General features: G+C 46.0%; 1 protein-coding gene across 1 annotated transcript in view; it reads left to right on the top strand.

The window, feature by feature from the left end:
* The first annotated feature begins 3,440 nt into the window (after positions 1 to 3,440).
* Positions 3,441 to 20,759, top strand: part of MUC4 (mucin 4, cell surface associated) — a 34,758-nt gene continuing 17,439 nt past the window's right edge. Inside the window, exons 1-9 of the mRNA XM_033091875.1 lie at positions 3,441 to 3,929; positions 5,813 to 6,877; positions 12,635 to 12,763; positions 13,096 to 13,248; positions 14,600 to 14,733; positions 15,581 to 15,745; positions 16,527 to 16,685; positions 17,751 to 17,881; positions 19,566 to 19,654. Of these exons, the coding sequence (XP_032947766.1) occupies positions 3,536 to 3,929; positions 5,813 to 6,877; positions 12,635 to 12,763; positions 13,096 to 13,248; positions 14,600 to 14,733; positions 15,581 to 15,745; positions 16,527 to 16,685; positions 17,751 to 17,881; positions 19,566 to 19,654 (2,419 nt within the window). The 5' untranslated portion in view covers positions 3,441 to 3,535. The remainder of the gene's footprint in view (positions 3,930 to 5,812; positions 6,878 to 12,634; positions 12,764 to 13,095; positions 13,249 to 14,599; positions 14,734 to 15,580; positions 15,746 to 16,526; positions 16,686 to 17,750; positions 17,882 to 19,565; positions 19,655 to 20,759) is intronic.

Raw genomic sequence — 20,759 nt, 5'->3', positions numbered from 1 at the left:
CCTTGCTTTCTTCCTCCCAAGCAAGATAGCTATGAGTTGTGATATTCCTGAGATTTTTTTTTTTTTTTAATTTGAAGCAATCCTGAATAGGTGCCTCACTCTATAGGAATCCTTCACCTCTTCCCCTTAGTCTCTATTGCAGAAGTTTTCCTTAAGCTCCCCTCCAGGCATGTGTAAACCTCTGACCCGGAACAGGTTTTATTGACCAGACCTAACCTCCGGCTAGAGCCTTGGCGCTGCCTTGTTGCCCAGGGCTGCACACAGTGCTGTGGGTCTGAAGGTTTTCCTTCTACACAGGTGCTGTTTATTCTCATCATGAAGGAAGTTGTCTTCATATTTGTACTTCTCAGGGCTGTCTTAAGGGAAGGAGTATTTGGCAATTTTAGCAAGAAAGACTGGCCACTTCAAATCAAATAAACAGCATTAAATTTTAATTTTATTCTAAATTCCTTAAAAAAATAGATGATGCCTTTTGCATTTGAAAAGGACATTCACATTATAGGGTTTTAAAAAATGAGTGTACATAGTTGACAAATTTTCTTTTGAGGTCCTGAATGTATCTGTCAGAGCCCTCAACCACCCAGAGAAGCACTTTCTTCTAAATATTAACCTTATTAATCCTCTTAGCCTTTTGAATTTGGCCTATCATGAAAAAACTCCTTCTTCTGATTAAGTATTTTGAAACTAGCTATTATCACCTTTGAGAAAAGAGCTCTTTTCCAAAAAGGAGCAATGTCTTAATCCTGATGTTCCATGTTACTTAAGGGAACATCTCCTGATAAACGGAAAAGTGTTTTCGATAAGAACCAGATAATACAAATTTGTTTAAAACTGAATTCGTTGTTGTATTTCAATAACTTCTTTGGGGGGGAGGGGAATTAGCGTTAATAGAAGGGTCAAGTCAAAAAGAAATTAGTTCTGTGGTTTTTTAATAAACTTTTTTTTTTTTGAAACTAAAGATAGTTTTGGGGGAAAATCAATACAAGGTAATATAAAATATAAAATAAAATTAGATTGTCTTCAGTGATCTACTATTATGCCTGTCTTTTCTTAAAATTGAGGTGTAATTGACATATAATACTATATTATATTAGTTTCAAGTGTACACTGTAATGATTTGATGTTTGTACACCTATCTCTTTATTAGTGTGTCTAGACTTTTGTGAGGCCATCTGGCAAAAGGGCCACACAATGACTTTCATGGACCCTAGGCACTTTTGCCATCATGAGAGAAACTTCTACTGTTTAAAAAAAAAAAATTTAAAGACTGTATTTTACGACTGTGTTGGACTAAAGACTAATCAATGCTGAATTCATTATTATATATTCATTACTATTACATTGATTTTTTTCCTTCTGATTGTAAAAGAAACTAACATGAAAACAGTTTTGTGGGATCCTAATAGTAGCTTGTACCCCAGGTTCTGTGGGCTCTGCACCTCATTTGCCCATAGCTTTGCTGGTAATTGTAAGGTGGTGGAGCCTTGAGAAGCAGCTTGCTGAGGTTTGTAAAAAAAAGGATTTTGCTGAGCTCAGGACCTCACCTGTTTGAAAAGAAACAGAATTCACTCTACTCACAATTTTAAAAAAAGTAAACTAGGAAGGGAAAGTTCTGAATTGTAGGCTGAGGGACTGCCCACAAAGAAGTTCCTCCAGGAAAGTAAAATGAAATAAAAATAACTATATATCTTAAAATAAGACAGGGTAACCCGGGGAGGGGAAAACCTTACATATTTCCAGAAAAGACAGAGAAGACAGAGTCACTTTACACTTGAGTCCTCATAAACTCTCTTGTATTATAGGGTGTATTCCCAAGTGATTTATACCAAAACAAAGTTGTATGGAGATGGCAAGGGAGCCTTCAGGGAGAGGGCCAAGAAACATGCTGGGAGAGGGGCAGGAAGCACGCTGGGAGAGGGTCGGGGAGCGGGAAAAAATAAATAAATAAAACAAAGTTGCTTAAGATAGTACAAGTTGTTGACAGGTACTGTCAACAGTACATGTATCTAGACATGTTGGGCATTCAAGTAAACGATTCACAGCATTTTCCCTCTCTTTCTCTCTAAAGAAGGTCCTTATAGGCTAGCAAGTTTCTTGGGCATTTCAGATGGAGTAATACAGAGAAACAAGGGATGAAAAAGATCACAAGATTATCACTGTGGGATTAGAAGACAACTGAGAAGGAAAATTGTAGGAATAAGCACTGAATTAAGGAGAAGAACAAGAAGCTCTATGAAAACGAGAAAAGGCTACTCATCCCTTTTCTAGTGTTGGAGAAATGTGTATATAGGATATGCAACAATTTTGAAAATTCCTGATTGCATGAATCCATGCGTATTTTAGTTTAAACACTTTTCTGAGACTGAAGTACTTAAATCTTGGTTTTTATGCCGCATGTGGGGAAACCAGGAGATCCATTAGACTAGTTTCCATTACTATCCTTCTAAAAGTGGTCCTAGAAACAAAATGTTACCTCAAAAAAACTTACTGCCATATTATTCAGGACTAGGTACTGCCTATGTTAAGAAATATTAGCCAAGGATAAATAACTAAATCTTTAAAGCCATACATTTTGGAACAATGTGATAAAAAATGGTATATGTGCATAATGGTTGAGTAACAAACTGTCCAGTTTAACAGACATAACTTCTCATGTCTCATCAGTCTTTATCTCCTATATCATTATACAACATTTGTTCCTCCAGAGACATCCCCGGCAGGAGCAACAAGCACCACATCATCTTCCAGTGTCAGCTACGCATCTCTGACAAAATCACAAATGTTGACAGCACCAAGTTCAACAGACACCACTACAGGATATACAGAAAACACGACGTTCTCTGCATCTACACCTTCCACTCCAGTCACCTCAGCAGTCTCCATGACAACACAAGTAGATCAGACAACAGCAGCACCCTCTTCCAGCACCTCTACTCAGGAAACACAAGCATCTTCTCAGAACCACCAGACAGAGACCAGTGAGACAACCACAGATTCACAATCTAGTTACATCACAGGAGTGAGCACTTCCACTCCCTCATCCGCAACAAGTGCACACACATTTACAACTCTTGTTCCTTCTGAGACATCTCCTTCAGGTGCAACAAGCACTTCATCACCTTCCAGTGTCAGCTACACAACTCTGACAACTTCACAAATGTTGACAGCACCGAATTCAACAGACACCATTGCAAGAATTACAGAAAACACGTCAAGCTCTGCATCTACACCTTCAACTCTAATCACCTCAGCAGTCTCGAAGACAACTCAAATAGGTCAGCAAACAACGGCACCCTCTTCCAGCACCTCTACTCAGGAAACACAGGCATCTACTCAGAACCACCAGACATTGAGCACTGAGACGACCACAGACCCACAATCCAGCTACATCACAAGAGCGAGCACTTCAATTCCCTCATCCTCACCAACTACACACACGTACACAACTCTTGTTCCTCCAGAGACATCCCCATCAGGTGCAACAAGCACTTCATCATCTTCCAGTGTCAGCTACACATCTCTGACAACTTCACAAATGTTGACAGCACCAAGTTCAACAGACACCACTGCAAGAATTACAGAAAACACGTCAAGCTCTGCATCTACACCTTCTACTCCAATCACCTCAGCAGTCTCGATGACAACTCAAATAGGTCAGCAAACAACGGCACCCTCTTCCAGCACCTCTACTCAGGAAACACAAGCATCTTCTCAGAACCACCAGACAGAGACCAGTGAAACAACCACAGATTCACAATCTAGTTACATCACAGGAGTGAGCACTTCCACTCCCTCATCCTCACCAAGTGCACACACATATACAACTCTTGTTCCTTCTGAGACATCCCCTTCAGGTGCAACAAGCACTTCATCATCTTCCAGTGTCAGCTACACATCTCTGACAACTTCACAAATGTTGACAGCACCGAGTTCAACAGACACCACTGCAAGAATTACAGAAAACACGTCAAGCTCTGCATCTACACCTTCAACTCCAATCACCTCAGCAGTCTCGATGACAACTCAATAGGTCAGCAAACAACGGGACCCTCTTCCAGCACCTCTACTCAGGAAACACAAGCATCTTCTCAGAACCACCAGACAGAGACCAGTGAGACAACCACAGATTCACAATCTAGTTACATCACAGGAGTGAGCACTTCCACTCCCTCATCCTCACCAAGTGCACACACATATACAACTCTTGTTCCTTCTGAGACATCCCCTTCAGGTGCAACAAGCACCTCATCATCTTCCAGTGTCAGCTACACATCTCTGACAACTTCACAAATGTTGACAGCACCAAGTTCAACAGACACCACTGCAAGAATTACAGAAAACACGTCAAGCTCTGCATCTACATCTTCAACTCCAATCACCTCAGCAGTCTCGATGACAACTCAAATAGGTCAGCAAACAACGGGACCCTCTTCCAGCACCTCTACTCACGAAACACAAGCATCTTCTCAGAACCACCAGACAGAGACCAGTGAGACAACCACAGATTCACAATCTAATTACATCACAGGAGTGAGCACTTCCACTCCCTCATCCTCACCAAGTGCACACACATATACAACTCTTGTTCCTTCTGAGACACCCCCTTCAGGTGCAACAAGCACTTCATCATCTTCCAGTGTTAGCTACACATCTCTGACAACTTCACAAATGTTGACAGCACCGAGTTCAACAGACACCACTGCAAGAATTACAGAAAACACGTTAAGCTCTGCATCTACACCTTCAACTCCAATCACCTCAGCAGTCTCGATGACAACTCAAATAGGTCAGCAAACAACGGCATCATCCTCCAGCACCTCTACTCAGGAAACACAAGCATCTTCTCAGAACCACCAGACAGAGACCAGTGAGACAACCACAGATTCACAATCTAGTTACATCACAGGAGTGAGCACTTCCACTCCCTCATCCTCACCAAGTGCACACACATATACAACTCTTGTTCCTTCTGAGACATCCCCTTCAGGTGCAACAAGCACTTCATCATCTTCCAGTGTCAGCTACACATCTCTGACAACTTCACAAATGTTGACAGCACCAAGTTCAACAGACACCACTGCAAGAATTACAGAAAACACGTCAAGCTCTGCATCTACACCTTCAACTCCAATCACCTCAGCAGTCTCGATGACAACTCAAATAGGTCAGCAAACAACGGGACCCTCTTCCAGCACCTCTACTCAGGAAACACAAGCATCTTCTCAGAACCACCAGACAGAGACCAGTGAGACAACCACAGATTCACAATCTAGTTACATCACAGGAGTGAGCACTTCCACTCCCTCATCCTCACCAAGTGCACACACATATACAACTCTTGTTCCTTCTGAGCCATTCCCTTCAGGTGCAACAAGCACCTCATCATCTTCCAGTGTCAGCTACACATCTCTGACAACTTCACAAATGTTGACAGCACCAAGTTCAACAGACACCACTGCAAGAATTACAGAAAACACGTCAAGCTCTGCATCTACACCTTCAACTCCAATCACCTCAGCAGTCTCGATGACAACTCAAAAAGGTCAGCAAACAACGGCATCCTCTTCCCCCACCTCTACTCAGGAAACACAAGCATCTTCTCAGAACCACCAGACAAAGACCAGTGAGACAACCACAGATTCACAATCTAGTTACATCACAGGAGTGAGCACTTCCACTCTCTCATCCTCACCAAGTGCACACACATATACAACTCTTGTTCCTTCTGAGACATCTCCTTCAGGTGCAACAAGCACCTCATCATCTTCCAGTGTCAGCTACACATCTCTGACAACTTCACAAATGTTGACAGCACCAAGTTCAACAGACACCACTGCAAGAATTACAGAAAACACGTCAAGCTCTGCATCTACACCTTCAACTCCAATCACCTCAGCAGTCTCGATGACAACTCAAATAGGTCAGCAAACAACGGGACCCTCTTCCAGCACCTCTACTCAGGAAACACAAGCATCTTCTCAGAACCACCAGACAGAAACCAGTGAGACAACCACAGATTCACAATCTAGTTACATCACAGGAGTGAGCACTTCCACTCCCTCATCCTCACCAAGTGCACACACATATACAACTCTTGTTCCTTCTGAGACATCCCCTTCAGGTGCAACAAGCACCTCATCATCTTCCAGTGTCAGCTACACATCTCTGACAACTTCACAAATGTTGACAGCACCAAGTTCAACAGACACCACTGCAAGAATTACAGAAAACACGTCAAGCTCTGCATCTACACCTTCAACTCCAATCACCTCAGCAGTCTCGATGACAACTCAAATAGGTCAGCAAACAACGGCATCATCCTCCAGCACCTCTACTCAGGAAACACAAGCATCTTCTCAGAACCACCAGACAGAGACCAGTGAAACAACCACAGATTCACAATCTAGTTACATCACAGGAGTGAGCACTTCCACTCCCTCATCCTCACCAAGTGCACACACATATACAACTCTTGTTCCTTCTGAGACATCCCCTTCAGGTGCAACAAGCACTTCATCATCTTCCAGTGTCAGCTACACATCTCTGACAACTTCACAAATGTTGACAGCACCGAGTTCAACAGACACCACTGCAAGAATTACAGAAAACACGTTAAGCTCTGCATCTACACCTTCAACTCCAATCACCTCAGCAGTCTCGATGACAACTCAAATAGGTCAGCAAACAACGGGACCCTCTTCCAGCACCTCTACTCAGGAAACACAAGCATCTTCTCAGAACCACCAGACAGAGACCAGTGAGACAACCACAGATTCACAATCTAGTTACATCACAGGAGTGAGCACTTCCACTCCCTCATCCTCACCAAGTGCACACACATTTACAACTCTTGTTCCTTCTGAGACATCCCCTTCAGGTGCAACAAGCACTTCATCATCTTCCAGTGTCAGCTACACATCTCTGACAACTTCACAAATGTTGACAGCACCGAGTTCAACAGACACCACTGCAAGAATTACAGAAAACACGTCAAGCTCTGCATCTACACCTTCAACTCCAATCACCTCAGCAGTCTCGATGACAACTCAAAAAGGTCAGCAAACAACGGCATCCTCTTCCCCCACCTCTACTCAGGAAACACAAGCATCTTCTCAGAACCACCAGACAGAGACCAGTGAGACAACCACAGATTCACAATCTAGTTACATCACAGGAGTGAGCACTTCCACTCCCTCATCCTCACCAAGTGCACACACATATACAACTCTTGTTCCTTCTGAGACATCCCCTTCAGGTGCAACAAGCACTTCATCATCTTCCAGTGTCAGCTACACATCTCTGACAACTTCACAAATGTTGACAGCACCGAGTTCAACAGACACCACTGCAAGAATTACAGAAAACACGTTAAGCTCTGCATCTACACCTTCAACTCCAATCACCTCAGCAGTCTCGATGACAACTCAAATAGGTCAGCAAACAACGGGACCCTCTTCCAGCACCTCTACTCAGGAAACACAAGCATCTTCTCAGAACCACCAGACAGAGACCAGTGAAACAACCACAGATTCACAATCTAGTTACATCACAGGAGTGAGCACTTCCACTCCCTCATCCTCACCAAGTGCACACACATATACAACTCTTGTTCCTTCTGAGACATCCCCTTCAGGTGCAACAAGCACTTCATCATCTTCCAGTGTCATCTACACATCTCTCACAACTTCACAAATGTTGACAGCACCGAGTTCAACAGACACCACTGCAAGAATTACAGAAAACACGTCAAGCTCTGCATCTACACCTTCAACTCCAATCACCTCAGCAGTCTCGATGACAACTCAAATAGGTCAGCAAACAATGGGACCCTCTTCCAGCACCTCTACTCAGGAAACACAAGCATCTTCTCAGAACCACCAGACAGAGACCAGTGAGACAACCACAGATTCACAATCTAATTACATCACAGGAGTGAGCACTTCCACTCCCTCATCCTCACCAAGTGCACACACATATACAACTCTTGTTCCTTCTGAGACATCCCCTTCAGGTGCAACAAGCACCTCATCATCTTCCAGTGTCAGCTACACATCTCTGACAACTTCACAAATGTTGACAGCACCAAGTTCAACAGACACCACTGCAAGAATTACAGAAAACACGTCAGGCTCTGCATCTACACCTTCAACTCCAATCACCTCTGCAGTCTCGATGACAACTCAAATAGGTCAGCAAACAACGGCATCCTCTTCCACCACCTCTACTCAGGAAACACAAGCATCTTCTCAGAACCACCAGACAGAGACCAGTGAGACAACCACAGATTCACAATCTAGTTACATCACAGGAGTGAGCACTTCCACTCCCTCATCCTCACCAAGTGCACACACATATACAACTCTTGTTCCTTCTGAGACATCCCCTTCAGGTGCAACAAGCACTTCATCATCTTCCAGTGTCAGCTACACATCTCTGACAACTTCACAAATGTTGACAGCACCGAGTTCAACAGACACCACTGCAAGAATTACAGAAAACACGTCAAGCTCTGCATCTACACCTTCTACTCCAATCACCTCATCAGTCTCGATGACAACTCAAATAGGTCAGCAAACAACGGCACCCTCTTCCAGCATCTTTACTCAGGAAACACAAGCATCTTCTCAGAACCACCAGACATTGAGCACTGAGATGTCCACGGATTCACAATCCAGCTACATCACAAGAGCAAGTACTTCAATTCCCTCATCCTCACCAAGTGGACACACCTTTACAACGCATATGCCTTTGGACACATCCCCTACTCGTGAGCCAATCACTTCATCATCTTCCAGTGTCAACCACACACCTCTGACAACGTCACAAATGTTGACAGCTCCAAGTTCAACCAACACCTCTGCAGGAAATACAGAAAACACGTCAAGCTCTGCATCTTCACCTTCTTCTTCAGTCACCTCAGCAGTATCCATGGCAACTCAAGTAGATCAGAAAACAACAGCATTCTCTTCCAGCACCTCTACTCAGGAAACACAAGCATCTTCTCAGAACCACCAGACATTGAGCACTGAGATGTCCACGGATTCACAATCCAGTTACATCACAAGAGTGAGCAGTTCACCTCCCTCATCCTCACCAAGTGGATATACATATACAATACCTCTTCCTCCGGAGACTTCCCCTTCAGGTAAAACAACCACTTTTTCCCCTTCCCCTGACAGCTACACACCTCCAACAACATCAGAATTGATGACAGCAAGATCCTCATCAGACACTAATACAGGAAAAACAGAGGACATGTCACTCTCTGCATTTACACCTTCTACTTCTGTCACCTCAGCAGTCTCCATGACAACTCACGGTGATGGGAAAACAGCAGCACCCTCTTCCAGACCCTCTACTCAGGAAACATTACCATCTCCTCAGAACCTCCAGACTGAGAATATTGACACGACCAGAGAATCACAAACCAGCTACATCACCAAGGGCAGCACATCAACTTCCTCATCCTCACCAAATGCACACACATATACAACGCTTGTTTTTCTAGAGTCATCCCCTCCAGGTGAAAGAACCACTTTATCCCCTCCCCCTAGCAGCTACACACCTCCCACCACATCAGAAATGATGATAGCCAAAACCTCAACAGACACTATGGCAGGAAACACAGAGGCCACGTCCCTCTGCAACTACATCTTCTACTCTAGTCACCTCAGCAGTCTTTATGATAGCTCAAGTAGATCAGAAAACAACAGTACTCTCTTCAAACACCTCTACTCAGGAAACACCAGTATCTTCTCAGAATCACCAGACTGGGAGCACTGAGACAATCAGAGACTCACAATCCAGCTACATCATCCAAGTGAGCACATCAACTTCTTCATCTTCACCAAGTGGACACAAATGTACAATACTTGTTTCTCCGGAGACATCCCACTCTGGTGAAACAAGCACTTCATCTTCTTCCAGTGTCTGCCACACACCTCTGACAACCTTACAAATGTTGACAGCACCACCCTCTACAGAAACCACTATAGGTGAAACACAGGACACATCACTCTTTGTATCTACACCTTCTATTCCAGTTACCTCTGCAGTCTCACTGACAACCCAAGGAGATGGAAAAGCAAGAGCACACTCTTCTCACACCTCTACTCAGGAAACACAAGCATCTTCTCACAACCACCAGACTGAGAGCCCTGACACCAGTGGGGACTCATAAAGGAGCTCCATCACAGAATTGAGCACATCAACTTTCATCCTCACAAAGTGGACACAAGTCTATAGCTGTTGTTCCTCCTGAGACATTCGCTTCAGGTGAAACATCTACTGCTTTCCCTGCACTTCACAGCTACACACCTGTCACAGCAATGGAAATGATGACAGCATCACTCAACATGCATCACTGTAGAAAATACTGGGGAGATATCATTATCTGTCACTAGACATTTTCCTTCGTTCACTTCTATAGTTTCTATAACATGGGGGTCAGAAGTACAATCAATACCACTCTTTGTCAGTTCTTCAACTCCAAAAACATTTACAGTTTTCCACACCCCCTGGAGCAAAGGCACAGGGGCCATGGGATGGCCTCATGCCGGTAGCTCAATGTTTACAGGTGCTTTTCATGAGACATTCACTCCAGATAAAACAACAATATTCACTTCTTCATTCTTTAGTAATAGCCCTACAACTCAGTCACAAAAAGAACTGTTGTCAATAGCAAAAGCTATTACTATACTGGTCACAGAAAACACATCTAGTTCTATAGCTAGTACTATTTCTTGGGTTACTTCTAACATCTCAACAAGTGGTAAACAGGGACAGCCAGCCACATTCCCCTATCTGAGCATAGCTCCTCAGGAAACAATGGTAGTTTCCCAGACTCACTGGACACAAGGCACAGGGACCACTGGAAATACTCATCTCAGCAGCACAAGGTCCAGTGTGACAACAGTTACATCTGTTTCTCCTGCATCCATACTAAGTGAACACCCATCTCAACAAACTATAACAGTAGGCCCAACAAGCCAGTTAACACTAGTCTCTACCAGCACTTCTCAAGAATCATCAGCTATTTCTCAGATAGGTCATACTCAACACACAAAGACCACCCAAGAATCCTAAACCACAAATTTAGTCTCCCCCATGACAGACATAATCAAGAGAATCACATCTGCAACTTCTTCATTCAAACCAAGTGGACACTCGTTTTCAGAAAGTGTTCCTCAGGATACATCCACCACAGGTGAAGTGACAACATTCACCCCAGTACCCCACAGGGACAGCCACACAACTCAAGTCACTATTACAAACACAGAACTATGGACAGCACGAGTCAGCTCTGACACCACCCTGGGAACCTCAGGAGGTACATCATTTTCCATAACAAGCGCCATTCCTCAGGCCACCTCTGTAGTTTCAACATTGGGAAGCCCAGGAGGACAATCAATATCCCCTGTTACCAGCACCTGACCTGACACAACATCAGCCATTTCTCAATCCAACAAGACTCAAGGCACAGCAACAACTGGAAAACCACACACCACCACACCAGCTTCTTTGGTGGTGGCCACTACCTTAGTGGGCACAGGTACAGCTTCTTCATCCACAACGAACAGCCAAAGAACTTCAGGAAGCACTTCCCGAGAAATGTCCACTTTAGATGAGATCAAGAGTTTCTCACCAACTCCCTCCAGGGAAAGCCACACAACTCAGTCCACAACTGAATTGTTGTCTGCTGCAACCAGTGATGACATTATTCCAGGAACCATTGGAATCATGTCTGTTATTGTCCCCAGCACCGTTTCAGCCATCAGCTCTGAGGTCTCCACAACAGGGAGACTGACAAGACAATCAACCCCAGCTTCTCCCAGTGCCTCTCCTCAGGAAACATCAGCTCTTCCCCAGATGGCTCAGACTCAAAGTACAGGAACCACCAGAGGATCTAAAACTGTCAGTTCAGTCACCCAGGTGACTAACACCTTTTCAACAGTCCCATCTCCATTCACACCAAATGTGCATACATCTGCACAAACCATTGCCCACACTCTGTCACCTTCAAGCTCCAGCACAACATTAATTTCAAACCCAGTCAGAGGCAGACACATGACCCAAACAGCAATGCCAACCTTGTCATCTGGGGCAACTGAAGGGCCAACTACAGCTGGTTCTACTCCCCTGAGTGATGCAGCCTCTCGTTCTCCTTCCATGATTTTGTCTATAAGTGGAAAAGTTCTGATAACAACCTCAAGCTCAGTCATTCATGAAAACATGACTGCCATGGTCATTCACACTGTGGGTTCTGGCAGTAACTCCTTGACAAATACCACACAAGTCCCAACTTCCTCCGTGGGCAAGTCAAGCACATCCCACCGTAAGCATCCTGCAGCTGTTCAAACAGTAGCCTCCGCTACCAACCCTATTACAAGGCCACCGTATATGAGTTCTACAAGTAATCATAACAGGATAGCTGGATCCACACTGACTGTCATTTCCACCTACAACTTATCCTTTGATCAAGACCACTTCTTCAGCATCTAAGTATTCTAAGAGTCCATTGCCTACGCTACAGCCATCACAGACTATGCTTTCTCTGACTCTACTTCCTCTGGTAATGTGGGCAAATCTCAGACCATAATTACTTTAACCAGTAATTCTTCATTCTCTCAATCAGTCCCTGGCTCTGCAGTCACCTGGAGCTCCACCACCCAATTCACAGGTCATCCCACGCCTCCGTCTGGTACCAGCACTTTTCCACCATCCACAGCAACCTTAAGCTCCACTGTGAAGACTGAGACATCAGGTAGGTAGGGACTCCAGGATCTTAGTCTCTTACGGTGACCCCATTAGCTCAATTTGGCCTAGAGGAGTGCTTGAGAGAAGACAGTGAGTCGGCTTTACCAGGCTAGGGTTAAAGTCAGGTCCACACGAGGTTGAAATGAATGGGGGTGTGGTGGGTGAAAGGGTCACCATCCCCTCTGCCCCAGCAGACAACTGCTTATCTGCATGGAGTAGATGGGTTTGAGCCAGACAAGAGGGTTTCTAGCTGTCTCTTCTAGCTCCTAAAGTCTATGGCTGCCTTTGACTCTGCTGCTCTCGGACTATAAGACCCAGTCTCCTCTCCCTGAATACCAGGAACAATCACAACCTCAATGAAGACAGATGTCGAGAGAAGCACAGCAACATCACTACCCTCAACAACCTCCCAGATCCTTACCACCTCTACTCCTGGCACATCCACAGGCGTCCACTCAACAGCTATTTCAGTCCCTATCAAGCCTGAGAAAGGTAAGTGATGCCATCGAGCTGGGCCTCTCCGCCCTGGGACGGAGAGGATTGAGCTCGGTGCGGAGCTTGTAGTTGTGGCAGCTGGATTGGATCTATCAAGGAGGGCCATTGTGGGTAGTCAGGGAACCAGTTCTGTGAATATCTCCACTGCCCCTTCTGGGCCATGGGAAATCAAGCTGTTCTCATGTCCCCTTCATAGGGTGATGCAACTGAATGCTCCTTCTCAGCCTGCTTGCTCATAGACTCTGCTTTCTCAGGTCAAAAGGCTCTCACAAGGGACAATGATACAGCATCAGAGTTGGGTGCTGAGGGTTGGCTTTGTGCATGGCACTGGGCTCAGAGGTAGAGGTAGAGAAATGATCAAGGTGCTGTCCAGCAAGTGACAGATCTGCTGACTCCGTGAGTACAGTTAGAGGAATAAGCCCAGGTAGAAGGCACACACAACGAAAGGCCCCCAGAGGGTGTGGGGTGGGTTCGAGGTGAAGAGGAGGCTTGCTAGAGTGAATAGGAACTGGGGGAGTGGAAGCACCCCAAGCAGGGAGGAGGATCTGAACAGCTGGAATAAAGGCATAGCTGTGGAAAGTAGTCCCAGTGTTGCAGGAGGAGTCCCCACAGCCCTTGGGGTTGCTGGAAGTAAGGTGACAAGTGTGAAGAAGTGATGCTATCATGTGAGGGAATATTGTGGATAACAGGAACCAGGGAGGACGTGGCGAGATTTGCTTTTATAAGTGGTGCTATGGTGATGGCGTGGAGGTTGAATTTGCAGGAGGACAGGAGAGCAGTGTAATGACAGCCATGGATTCCAAGAAAGACCAAATGAGGGCGGCCGTAATGGAGAAGAGGAGAGCCATTTGAGAAATATTTAGGACAAGATTTCCCAAACTGCCCAAGGAACTCGGTGGGGTGGGGGGGCGGCGGGGGGGGGTGTCCTAGGACAAATTCTAGGGTATCTTCAAGTTTATTTAGAGAAATACCATCTTAGGAAACAAATCTCATTCTATGAAATGGTCTTTCAATTACCAATCTTCCTTGCATTGGAGGAATTTTATCTTTTCACCCTTAAAAGAATGATGAGTTCCATAACAGATGCAGAATAATTTGTTGGTATTCTGACAGCAGGACCTGATTTTCTCCAAACTGGGGAAGTCTGAGAATACCAGTTTAAGGGGTAAAATAAGGAGATGAGGGAAACACAAGTGGAGAGGGGAAGAGAGGAGTCCTTGATGGCTCCCAGTCAGGGGAACAGAGGACAGGAGGAAGGAGAAGCTGGGGAAGCTCTCAGAGGATCCCTATCAGTCTGAATGAAGTCAGCGTCCATGAGAAATTCCTGCTTTTCTTTGTCCTGGCCCAGGCGTTACCCTCTTCCCCTACGGGTCACATGTTGGAGACCAGGAATTTGTCAGGAGGATTGTGGACTTCACCTCGCCGCTCTTCAAGCCCCAGATTGGCTTCCCTTTCGGCTCCTCTCTCCGAGATTTCCTCTACGTGAGTCCCGGCTGCAGCCCAAAGGGCAGAACCTGTGACCCGTGTTCCCTGGCCCTGCTTCCCTCTCAAGGACTCTAAGATGATCCTGTGGTTGTGACCATGATCCTGATGGAAAGAAAGGAATCTACTATATGCCTCTGACTCCGTTTGTATTTAGTCTTTAATGTCAGGGTGTCAGCTAGGCAAGGTCCACCTATCTACCTGCGTGGACAAAAGTATCTTTACCTCAGTGAAGAGATCTTGGGGCCCAGTAAGCTCTCCACTGTTTTCACAAGCCCTTTTTATGAGTAGGAAGCTCTACTTGGGAAACTTAACTGTTTGATACTGTTTACATTTTCTATAATTATTTCCTGGTTCCCTGGTCCAAGTACACATGTCTCCTGGAGGAGAGTTGGAATAGTTGTCATGGCCCCTGTGGCTCTCAGTGGAGGAGGCTGAGTCAGAACACACTAAAAGGGTGGCACAGTGATGGGGTGAGGGTATCAATCCTTTCAGCCCCATCTGATGTGGCACCAGGTTTAGGATGGGGCTGAGGGGCTTTACCCAGAATGGTCTGCTCTGGGACAGGCTGGTCTTATAGACGGAGTCTGCTGCTGAGGCAGGGCAAAACCTACCACCTTAGAAAGGACTTAGAATGACAGGGATGTCCTTGAGGGTAAAGTATTTATGTGAGAACTATGTAAAGGGGCTCCCCCAGCAGGCAGGGAGATGGATGACATGACCTCCCAGAGGCCGTTGACGTCTCAAGTTCTACCCAGAGAGGACTTCGGGGTCACACTTCTGAGAAGCTGGCCCAAGGCTTCTCTGTCCCCCTCCCTGATGCTAACCAGAGAACCTTTGTGCTCAGTTCACAGATAATGGCCAGATCATTTTTCCGGAATCAAAGTACCAGATTTTCTCCTACCCTAACCCTCCCCTTAGAGGCTTCACAGGCTGGGACCATGTGGCCCTGGTGGCTCCTTTCTGGGACGATGCTGATTTCTCCACCCACCGGGGAACCATATTTTACCAGGTGGGCCTTTCAAAGCTGGGCTTTGGGATCACACAGCACGCAGCCAAGAGAGACAAAAGACTGGGTAGAAGGCGGTACACGTGTTACTGCTGTCAGAGCCGGGCTCAGTGTGGGCAGGGATTGGTGCTTACATATGAGGGCGGGAACACAGCAGATTAGGACTATTACGCACACTCAGGAATACCCTGACACTACCATGAGAAGACCTTCAGGTGACAGGGAGGGGTTGGCAACCCAGTGTTTGATTTTAGAATAAGGTTGTAGGGTCTTTCCTAACAAGCCTGAGTCAAGCAGGGCCCCCATATATACTCCTGGATTGGGTTAATGATTCCAGTCTGTGGGAGCATGTAATGAAAGCTCAGGGTGAATGTGGATTGTGCCTCTGCCATGGACAGGCACCGTAGAAGGTCCAAAGACGGAGAAACACATGCCTGTTCTCAAGGAGCCTCTGGTTGGACATGGGGAGGTTGGAATGGGCACAGGTGGTTATGCTGGCCAAGCCAGTTTGTGAAAAGACATGGATGCATGAGTTTAAGTCCACAAGACTTGGGTTTCTGGGCCTTGGCTCCCCGCTCCGCACACCCCAGACTTCCCCACAGCCGAATTTGAATCAATTTTAAGGTCCAATGAACTAACTAAAAATGTAGGTCTGGGAGAGAGAAGGATGTGAGATGTGGGTAGACTAAAGTGAGCAGGATCACCATGCAGAAAGTGGGGGGTCTCTCAGGGGTGTTCAACTGGGACCCTCATTTCCTTATCCTTATCTACCTTTCTTTCCTAGACGTATGAGACACTCTATGATGACTACAAACCACTTGTAGTCCAGCAGGTGGAGTCTTGGATTGAGAAGTTCACAAATACCTGGAACTACAAAGCCAGGTGGACCCTAAAGGTCACATGGGTCAATGCTCCTGCCTATCCTGCCCGGTGGACCCGTGGGGTGAGTGGACAAATGGACAGCTCTGTGAACCATCTGGAAGTCAGACATCCTAAAATTCTAGCCAGGGACCAATCTTCTAAAACGCTCTCTGACTCGGGACAGATTTCTGATTGTAGCACTCTCCCTGCCCGTCTTGATGCTGAGTCTTCATCGTGTGCCAGGCTGCCCCAGCCTTTTACTCACAACCTCAGAGCACTGGGTATTAGGAGGTTCAAACTTAGGAAATGGAATATTTGTAAGTCAAATATGGCTGGTTATTTGCAATTTTATATGGCTCAACTTGATATTATTATCCACGTTGTAGAGGTGAAGAAGATGATGGTTAGAGAGGTTGAGCAACTTGCTCAAAGTCACCCAGCGAGCCAATGACAAAGCCAGGCCAAGAATCCAAGTTTTTGTAACTTCGAACACTGGCTTTGAAGCACAATGCTATCCAATGGAAATGGGCGACCATGCAATCTTCCTTCTGGGGACTCAGCTGTTACAGTCACAAAGTTCTTCCTTGTGTCTGGTTTAAAATTACTCATTTCTTCATTGGTTCAACAGGTTCATTGATTACCTACTTTGTACAAACACAGCACTTCGTATCCATCTTCAGAGACTCTCCGGTCTCACTTGCAGTGGTCCTCCCCATTATTCACGTTGAGGAGACATTTAGACAATGTCTTTAAATATTCCTGAGGAAGTTACATAGGCCTCTCCCAGCTCCCTAGTGTCTTACCTAATCTCTCAGGTTCCTGAAGCTTTCTCATACAAACTCCCTTCCAACTGGTTTCTAACCCAGAACCCGTTATCACTCCTCCCTGGAAAGAAGTCACAAAGAAGGCAAATCCACCATTCTAGGTGCTTTGTCGCCCAGGGTGAAAGATGATTCTAGTGCCCTGGGCTGACATTAATCCCTCACCCAGGGGCACGCTCCCAAATTTATCAGCATTTTAAGCCCATGTCTTTGCTCTGGGTAGGCCAGGAAAAGAAGATGTGTGTGTCAGGAAAAGGATGTGGGATGGGTGATGGGACCCCAGATCTCTCACAGACATCCCTATGTTTGTCTCCGACAACCCTCAGACCAACACCTACCAGGCCATCCTCTCCACGGATGGAAGCAGATCCTTTGCCCTGTTTCTCTATCAAAGCGGTGGGATGCAGTGGGACGTGACCCAGCGCCCAGGCAACTGGGTCCTCATGGGCTTCTCCAGGTAGGATGGGGAGGGGCCGTGAGCACTGAGCAGATAATAGGAAGTGGTGCAGCACAGTGTTTTTGCTATACACACACTCCCACCCCCCAGGACCAGGCCTGAATCCTTCTTGCTGATGCTTCTGACTCACACCGACTCCAGTTCCCACTTCTTGCTCTTTCACAGTAAAAGATCCCTATTCACCTGCTGTTCTCTTTCCTCCCCCAGAAATTCTTTCCTCCCCCAGGACTTCTTTCCTCCCCCAGAACTCATGCAGTGTAATAATTCCCAGAGCTTTGACTTCTCTGATTTCCACGGACGTTAGCTGACCTCTCTCAACTTCTCAAATATCATAACTGCCAACATTTATTATACTAATCACTTAACATTCATTATTTCATTTGATTATCACAACCACCCCATGAAGAAGATACTATTTATTACCCATTCTACAGATAAGGAAACTGAGGTGCAAATAGACAAGCAATTGCCCAAAGTCATAGAGCTGGGAAGTGGCAAAGAAGGAATTTGAACGCAGAGACGTCTGAAGTTGAAATCTGCTTTCTTAACTTCTGGTGCCCCGGGCTGATGATTAATTCCTCACCCAGGGGCACCAACAGCTTGTCTAAGGTTTATGGGAAAGATAGGGAGTGGCAGGATGGGGCTGTGGGTGGGGCTGCGTGTTCCCGTGTGTGGAGGTGGCTCAGTTTCTGACACAACAGTACCCCAGCACGGTATTTGCAGGTGTTGGTATGTGCAATCGGTTGTGAAGATCACGTGTCATTCGTTACTGGTAATGGCTGCAAATGGTTTCTCTTAGACGGTATTCCGGAGAGCCCTATAATTACATTGCTTTCACTTGCTTTTTGATGTGCTGTGAAGGAGAAAGGAGTAGAATTATCCAACTGGCTAGGAATTTCACACCATTCTGAGTGTGCCTGCCCACAGAAGGTGTCACACCTGTGTGCGTCATCCATCCTGTGTCAAAAAGGAGAAAGATCCTGAGTTACTGTCCTGAGGCACTCACCCAGGGTGAGGCTGCAGGCTTTGCTCCAGGATTTCCTCCTTCCTGGAGCAGCACTTTGCACCGTACCATTGAGAGGGAGGGAAGGCACCCATTGCATCCAGTCCTCTCCCCGTTCTGAGTGATTTACAAATGTTACTGCGTTTCATCCTCACGATACTGTGAGGTAGATGCTACTGTAATCTCTTTTACACAGATGTGAAAACTAAGAATCAAAGCAGTTAAGTAACCTGCCCATGGTTACCAAGCTACTAAGTGCTAGAATCAGGAATTGAATCCCTGACTGTTTCACTCCAGAGACTAGCTGTTAACCATCCCAATATACTTTCCCCCACCAATCCCTAGCAGAAGGGAAACTAACCGGAAGAAGGCCTGAACTCTGTTATCCACCCCCCACCCCACCCCCGTCTCATGACCAGTTTCTGATCATTAGCAATCAGATGTGGAATAAATTAGAGCCTCCCCACGCCTGCCCCATCCATCTCCTCCCCTCTCCTGCTTAGTGGTGGTAGTCAGTGATTCTCGGTGACCGACTGGCCAATTGATTGATTAGTTGACCGACCAGCTGATAACTAATGACCAGCTGGACTGAGTGAGTGACTGGCTGACTGAATAACTTGCCGACCGAGAGGAAAGACCCTGTATGTGACAGAGGCCTGTGATTCTTTCCTTTGCCTGCAGTGGAGATGGGTATTATGAAAACAGCCCACTGACATTCCATCCCGCGTGGGAGAAGTATCGTCCAGACCAATTCCTGAACTCCAACTTAGGTAAAAGTACCACCTAATCACACTTGAGTGGACTTAAATCCTCTTCTGTCCTCTACTCCATGGGCATGACAGTTCTAGAGGGGATGCACAATCCCAACGGGTGTCCCCAGCACAAATTGACCTCCCACAGGTGTAATCGGGACTTGGCACTGCCCCGGGGAGCAGCTGGTACCTTCTGTGCCCTCACACAATATAGTCTCGGTTGGGGCTATGTCTCCTCTCTGGGGAGCCAAACCCAGGAGGTCTCTTGGGGGGGCCCAGATCCTGGAAGTGAGGACAGGGCTGTAGCAGGAGGTAAAGATATGAATGGACAGTTAGGACAATATTCCAAGTGTCTGGCTCAGAGTTGGAATGTGAATCCCGATGAGATCCCTTCAGGCAATCTACCCAGAGGAGTCCCAGAGGTATGACATTCATTCAGTCATCATATTTATTGAGCACTTGCTGTGTGCTGGACACTGCTAAGAATGTGGAAAACGACAAAATAAAGGAAAAGACCAACTATGTTCTCAAAGAGGTCTCACTCTGGCAAGGTGGCCAGTGCTTTAGAATCAGGAAGAAGCCCATGAGGCCTCCTCCATGACTCGATGCACTGTCCTGAGGCCCCAAAAGGAAAGAAATTATAGTTTCTAAAATGTGATACAACAAAGGACATTTTAGTGTTAGGAATCAGTCATATAAATTGTGAAGCATAAATCCAATTCTATTTGTTCTGTGGCAAGAACTTTTGGTAAACAGAAGCTAAGTCAAATCATGGGTGCCATCTTGTGGAGAAAGCTGCCCAGCCAGATGAGGGCCCTTCTGTCAAGACGCACCTGCTTGTGACCTAGGGGGCAAAGTATGAGAGAGAGAAAGAGAGAGAGAGAGAGAGAGAGAGAGAGAGAGAGAGAGAGAGAGAGAGAGAGAGAGAGAGACTTGGGAGAGAATATCTAATGGGTTTCCCCTGATGCCAGGCCATTATGGAGAAGATACCAGAACAGATAATCATAAACAATGATTATTCTTTCCAAAACCTTAACAAATTGTAGTTATCTTGACAATTTCTTCTTTTGTGTGGCAACAAGGTCAAAACCTAATACATATGTCCTATTGTGTCTTATTGAGC

This window comes from Rhinolophus ferrumequinum, chromosome 2 (genome assembly GCF_004115265.2).
Source record: "Rhinolophus ferrumequinum isolate MPI-CBG mRhiFer1 chromosome 2, mRhiFer1_v1.p, whole genome shotgun sequence".
NCBI classification, from domain to species: domain Eukaryota; kingdom Metazoa; phylum Chordata; class Mammalia; order Chiroptera; family Rhinolophidae; genus Rhinolophus; species Rhinolophus ferrumequinum.
The sequence above is the reverse complement of the archived record's forward strand: the minus strand, read 5'-3'. Positions and strand labels throughout refer to the sequence as shown.